Source organism: Puntigrus tetrazona, unplaced genomic scaffold (assembly GCF_018831695.1).
Source record: "Puntigrus tetrazona isolate hp1 unplaced genomic scaffold, ASM1883169v1 S000000746, whole genome shotgun sequence".
NCBI lineage: Eukaryota > Metazoa > Chordata > Actinopteri > Cypriniformes > Cyprinidae > Puntigrus > Puntigrus tetrazona.
In genome coordinates this window covers 2,410,001-2,417,500 of record NW_025048355.1, presented here as the reverse complement: position 1 = coordinate 2,417,500, position 7,500 = coordinate 2,410,001, and the positions used below count along the sequence as shown (strand labels likewise).

General features: G+C 35.7%; 1 protein-coding gene across 4 annotated transcripts in view; it reads left to right on the top strand.

The window, feature by feature from the left end:
• Positions 1–1,728: 1,728 nt before the first annotated feature.
• The window catches only part of syngap1a (synaptic Ras GTPase activating protein 1a), a 57,558-nt gene continuing 51,786 nt past the window's right edge, over positions 1,729–7,500 (top strand). For all 4 annotated transcript variants that reach the window (XM_043232954.1, XM_043232949.1, XM_043232950.1 and 1 more), the window contains exon 1: positions 1,729–1,910. In XM_043232954.1, coding sequence (XP_043088889.1) covers positions 1,889–1,910 — 22 coding nt within the window. In that variant the 5' untranslated portion in view covers positions 1,729–1,888. The remainder of the gene's footprint in view (positions 1,911–7,500) is intronic.

Below are 7,500 nucleotides of genomic sequence, written 5' to 3'. Positions count from 1 at the left end.
GGAAGGAAAATTATGTTTTAGATATAGAGTTAATCTTATTACACTTAAACTGGTTTTAGCTGTAGGTTTTATTAGACCGATTTAAGCATGTCCAAATAATCCTGAGTCTGATGAAAGTAACAGCATTTTAATAATTTATAATTTGTAATAAATATATTATTTTTATTTTATTTAATTTAATAATAATAAAAGGGGTTTAATACACAATGGGCAGTATGTATGTATGTATATATATATAATATAACTTGTTATAGATTAATAAAAATCTATATTTTAAAATCATAACCTGATTCAGACAAAATGAACAGTATATAATAATAATTATAACAATATTCTGTTCTCTGTTCGTTTAAAGAGTGTATGAAGTAATGTTTTAACTTAAAGAACATTAGTGTATTTATACATTATACTGTAAAAAAAAGTGTTAAATAGATTGTGTTTTTATTGTATATTGTCTTTTTTATCTTATTTTTATCTCAATTGTTCTTCAAATGCTTTCTCAGTAAAATAAAGGCAATGGAATGAATGTCTTTACGGCGTGACTGAGCACAAATATACTTTATTTCACACTTCAGGGGGAAAGGAAATATTAAATAATTATAATAATACTCCTGTGGTGGAAACGAGTCTCTACACAGAACCAGAAGAAGAAGAAGAACACACGAGTTAAAAAGCAGAAGAGACTCTGGATCTAGTTTGAGCCGACGGACACCTGACATCATTTCCTCTGCAGTGCATTCTGGGAGGTTTGGATCGGAGTGAAGCTCCTTCATCACAGAAACAATATTTGAGCTGGAAGGGACTTCTTCTGTGATCACACGCCTCTCTAGAAGCAGAAAACCCTTAGGATGTAAAGAAAAGATCACCTTCCTTGAAGAGATTTACAACATTTCTCCCTTCATTAGTAATATTTAATCCTCAGAACTTCATTTGAAGACGGTTTTCTCAATATTTAGATGTTTTTTCTCCCTCAGATTCCACATTTTCTTCTAGTTGTATCTCAGACAGATAATATCTGATCAGAACAAGCCGGACGTCAGTGAAGAGATGATTTATTCTCTCTCTGGTGTTTCTGGCTCACGCTCCCATATAAATATCTTTAGAATATTTAACTAAATGTAACTTTGAATTCCAGTTTCAAAAGCTAAAATTATTAATGTTTTATAATGAATTTACTTGTCTAGTAATATTTTAGAATTAATTTAACAAAATTTAACTTTCAGTTACTTTTAAAGATTTTAATGGGTCCATTAAAATAAATAAATATATATATATATATATATATATATATATATATATATATATATATATATATATATATATATATATATATATATATATATATATATACTTACAATTTTTTTTAAATAATTTAATAGGCCCATAATAAATTAATAAATAAACACACACACATATATATATATATCATGTTTATGTTTATGTATCTTAATAAATTCTCTTATTTATTTTATTTAATCTATACATATATCATAAGTGGAGATGGACTAGAAAGGATCTCATAACTTATATTTTCTTGGAGTATTTCTGATGGCAGCTGAATCATTTACAGTTAAATCTCTTCCAGGAGCATCTCGTTACGGTTCACGCTTCCTCTGAAGGTCTTCTTCTCGGCTCTGGTTCAAGAACATCTTCCTCTTCTGTAAAACGAGCGCCTTTTCCTGTAAAGGACTGACCGCGCGTCCCCGCCTGCGTGCGTGCGTGCGTGCATGCATGCGTGCGCGCGTCCGCTGACGGCGAGCGTTGAGCGATCGGCGCATCACTTCGATCGGCGCTCGGATCAATACAGCAGCCCGCGTTGCGTCGCGTCGCGCCGGAGGAGCGGTGATGGATCACGGAGCGAGCTGATCGCGGCCAGAGCCGGAGGATCATGTCCTATGTGTCTTCACAAGGTAACCGTTCCTCCGCGTGACTGACAGCGCGGCGCGAGCGCTCGGGGCTCCGCGGGAAGCGCTCGGTAACAGCAGATGCGCGGAGAGGCCGCGCGTTTATTTATAGATCCGGTCCGGACCGAACCGACAGCTCTCCGTTACGCGCGCGAGCGTGTGTGTGTGTGTGTGTGTGTGTGTGTGTGAGTGAGTGAGTGTGTGTGAGTGTGTGTGTGTGAGTGTGTGTGTGTGTGTGTGTGTGTGTGTGAGTGTGTGTGTGTGTGTGTGTGTGAGTGTGTGTGTGTGTGTGTGTGTGTGTGTGTGAGTGAGTGAGTGTGTGTGTGTGAGTGTGTGTGAGTGTGTGTGAGAGATCGAGCAGATGTTTCGAGGGTCGCGTCGTGATAAATGGACTCTGATTCGGATTCTGATTCGGAGTTGCTGTTCACACTTCAGTTCAGTAAAAACGGTTTCACGGTTATGTAAATATTACATGATGAACGATACGTTTAGTTCCGATCATTCTGTGCCTTGTATCTGATATATGCGTGCATGCAATGAATGATCATAATTTCATCATTCGAAATAATTCGTTAAAACAAGTAAAAAAAAGTTGTATAAATGTAGTTATATGCATTTATATGTTGGTTGTACATTAATATTTCATAAATCACTTTTTGTACATTTGTAGAAATTGAGAATTTTATACAGTTGTGTAGAGTTCCCATTTTTATTATATATTTATATATACAATGTATAATAAAAAATAGAATATACATAGTTTGTAGTAGTTAATGTTTAATAAAATACTGTTGAAATTATTTTACTTTTATGTTTTTATAACAGAATTTTTATAGTGTGTATAAAGTTAAAGGTCACGTAAATACAGTTTATAATGCAAAATACAGTTTTGATATGATTTGCCATTTTGAGTTTCAGTAAGTTAACAATTAATAAAAGGTGTAGAAACATTTTAGTTGTACATTTCTATATTGTGAATTTTACACTTACATTAGAGATATATCATTTTAATTTATATTATATTTTTAAATAAATATACACAATTAAGTGTCATACATTAATGTATAATATATGCATCTTTAATAAATAGTGTAGACATGTTCATATACATTTTACACACATTTACAGTTAATTATATATTACACTGTTCTTAAATATATCTTGTATTATTCATATTTAGTTTTGGATATTTTTAAATTATGCAATATATACATATGATTCAATGATACAAATTTTTGAAAATGAAATATAATTTAGTTTTTTTATATATATAGTTTTAATTTATATAAATTGTAAAAAATAAAAATAAATAAATAAATAGATATGTAACTTAAATATAATTTCACAGCTGTCAAATTGACTAAATCGTAAATTTCCTTTACATCTTAAAAATAACCTGAAACGGTTTTACGGTTGTATTTTTTAATATACAGTAAGAATCACACCATATACAGGTTACTCGTATCAGACCCTCTGAGTTACATGCTTTCTGCTGGTTAACTGCTGGTTAACTGCTGGTTATCTGCTGGTTATCTGCTGGTTAACTGCTGGTTATCTGCTGGTTAACCGCTGGTTATCTGCTGGTTAACTGCTGGTTATCTGCTGGTTAACCGCTGGTTATCTGCTGGTTATCTGCTGTTTAACCGCTGGTTATCTGCTGGTTATCTGCTGGTTATCCGCTGGTTAACCGCTGGTTATCTGCTGGTTATCTGCTGGTTAACGCTGGGGTTGTTGTGTTTGGTTACTGTATGTGAGTTAAAAGATAAAAATACGTTACTGCAAGGGAACGCTGGCTAAAAACTTTTATTTAGTTTAGTTTCATTTTCTTTTATTCATAAAATGTATTCGTATTCGTTTACTATAGGTTATAATCTACAGTAGAGTTTTAATGATATATATATATATTTTTTTTTCATAAAATGATAATTAACTAATGTGTTAGTGTGTGTGTGTCTATATATATATATATATATATATATATATATATATATATATATATATATATATATATATAATTGTAATTTAAAAGTATATAATTCAATATAATAAATGTCATTTAGACATTACTTTACAGTTATAAAATTACATACATTGTAGCTTTTTTTGACATTTAAAAATTGTGTAGAGACAATTTAAAAAATAACCTTAAATGTTTAGTATAATTAACTGTAGTATAAATAAATATGTATTTCTAATGTCTATATTTAGGAATAAATAAATATAAAATAAAGATAGCTATATAAATATATTACAGTTTTTTTGTACATTGTACATTTTAAGTTAACAGTTGATGTATGCTGTATATTATAGATAGTGTGTGTGTATAGATATATAATTAAAAAGAATTGTGTAAATAGAAATAAGGTGTAATATAATCAGTTTAAATGTATGTATTATAGTTTTGCATACAAGTATTTTTTGTGATTATTAACGAGGGTCAGATTCTGTCGTTAATGAAGTAAAGATTGACCTTTGACCTTTGACCTTTGACTTGAACCTGAACTCTTCTGATTGGTGGACACTCTCCGTGTGTTTGAATCCTTGACTCTGATTGGTCGAGGTCACGTGTTCCTGTTTATTATACGTGATTCTTTTAATAAAATGCAGCTAATATAGATTTGGTTTATTAAAAAAAATAAAATCTAAAAAAAAAAAATCTTTTAGAATATTGTTCTAATATTCTTCAAATCAGGGTCAAATGTTATTTCTAATCCTTACAACGACACAATATTTTACTAAAATACTTTTTAAAAATATAGAAATAGAATATTTTATAATAATAATAATAATATTGCAAAATATAATTAAAATGTTAAAAAAGCCTTTAATAAAATATTGTCAGCTTAAATCAACTACTTAACAAACCTTATACCATATTAAGTTATTTTAATAATTTTATGCTAACTTAAACTATTGTAAAATATAACCAAATATAATTTTTTGTGCTTTAAAATATCATGTGAGTCTAAATCAGGACCCAGGCTAATGAATGAATATGAATATGAATATAATGTTATAGAATACAACTCAAAGACTAGTGAAGTATTTTAATAAACTTTAATGTCATACTAAATATTCTAAAATCTCATTTATGTTTTTATGTAAGTGTTTTATTAAAGTAGTATGCCAGCTTAAACCGGTCCAGGGATTTCAAATCCTAAAAAACATTCTAAAATATGATTTAAATATTTTTAATAAAAACATTACATCAACTTAAATCAATATCCAGTGGATTAAAATGCTCAAATAATAAAGTTACATTTTAATAAAATACTGATGTTTATGTCAATTTCAACCTAAATCAGGATGCAGGTTAAATAATCATATTAATTATAATTCATATGCTAGTTTATATGTTTTATTTAATTACTATTTATAAACATTATACACTCCGGTCGACCTAAACCAGCATTCTGTCTATCAGAAGAGAGAGAGAGAGAGAGAGAGAGAGAGAGAGAGAGAGAGACAGAGAGAGAGAGAGAGAGAGAGAGAGAGAGAGAGAGAGAGAGAGAGAGAGAGAGAGACAGAGAGAGAGAGAGAGAGAGAGAGAGAGAGAGAGAGAGAGAGAGAGAGAGAGAGAGAGAGAGAGAGAGAGAGAGAGAGAGAGAGAGAGAGAGAGAGAGAGAGAGAGAGAGAGAGAGAGAGAGAGAGAGACAGAGAGAGAGAGAGAGAGAGAGAGAGAGAGAGAGAGAGAGAGAGAGAGAGAGAGAGAGAGAGAGAGAGAGAGAGAGAGAGAGAGAGAGAGAGAGAGAGAGAGAGAGAGAGAGAGAGAGAGAGAGAGAGAGAGAGAGAGAGAGAGAGAGAGAGAGAGAGAGAGAGAGAGAGAGAGAGAGAGAGAGAGAGAGAGAGAGAGAGAGAGAGAGAGAGAGAGAGAGAGAGAGAGAGACAGAGAGAGAGAGAGAGAGAGAGAGAGAGAGAGAGAGAGAGAGAGAGAGAGAGAGAGAGAGAGAGAGAGAGAGAGAGAGAGAGAGAGAGAGAGAGAGAGAGAGAGAGAGAGAGAGAGAGAGAGAGAGAGAGAGAGAGAGAGAGAGAGAGAGACAGAGAGAGAGAGAGAGAGAGAGAGAGAGAGAGAGAGAGAGAGACAGAGAGAGAGAGAGAGAGAGAGAGAGAGACAGAGAGAGAGAGAGAGAGAGAGAGAGAGAGAGAGAGAGAGAGAGAGAGAGAGAGAGAGAGAGAGAGAGAGACAGAGAGACAGAGAGAGAGAGAGAGAGAGAGAGAGAGAGACAGAGAGAGAGACAGAGAGAGAGAGAGAGAGAGAGAGAGAGAGAGAGAGACAGAGAGAGAGAGAGAGACAGAGAGAGACAGAGAGAGAGACAGAGAGAGAGAGAGAGAGAGAGAGAGAGAGAGAGAGACAGAGAGAGAGAGAGAGAGAGAGAGAGAGAGAGAGAGAGAGAGAGAGAGAGAGAGAGAGAGAGAGAGAGAGAGAGAGAGAGAGAGAGAGAGAGAGACAGAGAGAGAGAGAGAGAGAGAGAGAGAGAGAGAGAGAGAGAGAGAGAGAGAGAGAGAGAGAGAGAGAGAGAGAGAGACAGAGAGAGAGAGAGAGAGAGAGAGAGAGAGAGAGAGAGAGAGAGAGAGAGAGAGAGAGAGAGAGAGAGAGAGAGAGAGAGAGAGAGAGAGAGAGAGAGAGAGAGAGAGAGAGAGAGAGAGAGAGAGAGAGAGAGAGAGAGAGAGAGAGAGAGAGAGAGAGAGAGAGAGAGAGAGAGAGAGAGAGAGAGAGAGAGAGACAGAGAGAGAGAGAGAGAGAGAGAGAGAGAGAGAGAGAGAGAGAGAGAGAGAGAGAGACAGAGAGAGAGAGAGAGAGAGAGAGAGAGAGAGAGAGAGAGAGAGAGAGAGAGAGAGAGAGAGAGAGAGAGAGAGAGAGAGAGAGAGAGAGAGAGAGAGAGAGAGAGAGAGAGAGAGAGAGAGAGAGAGAGAGAGAGAGAGAGAGAGAGAGAGAGAGAGAGAGAGAGAGAGAGAGAGAGAGAGAGAGAGAGAGAGAGAGAGAGAGAGAGAGAGAGAGAGAGAGAGAGAGAGAGAGAGAGAGAGAGAGAGAGAGAGAGAGAGAGAGAGAGAGAGAGAGAGAGAGAGAGAGAGAGAGAGAGAGAGAGAGAGAGAGAGAGAGAGAGAGAGAGAGAGAGAGAGAGAGAGAGAGAGAGAGAGAGAGAGAGAGAGAGAGAGAGAGAGAGAGAGAGAGAGAGAGAGAGAGAGAGAGAGAGAGAGAGAGAGAGAGAGAGAGACAGAGAGAGAGAGAGAGAGAGACAGAGAGAGAGAGAGAGAGAGAGAGAGAGAGAGAGAGAGAGAGAGAGAGAGAGAGAGAGAGAGAGAGAGAGACAGAGAGAGACAGAGAGAGAGAGAGAGAGAGAGAGAGAGAGAGAGAGAGAGAGAGAGAGAGAGAGAGAGAGAGAGAGAGAGAGAGAGAGAGAGAGAGAGAGAGAGAGAGAGAGAGAGAGAGAGAGAGAGAGAGAGAGAGAGAGAGAGAGAGAGAGAGAGAGAGAGAGAGAGAGAGAGAGAGAGAGAGAGAGAGAGACAGAGAGAGAGAGAGAGAGAGAGACAGAGAGAGAGAGAGAGAGAGAGAGAGACAGAGAGAGAGACAGAGAGAGAGAGAGAGAGAGAGACA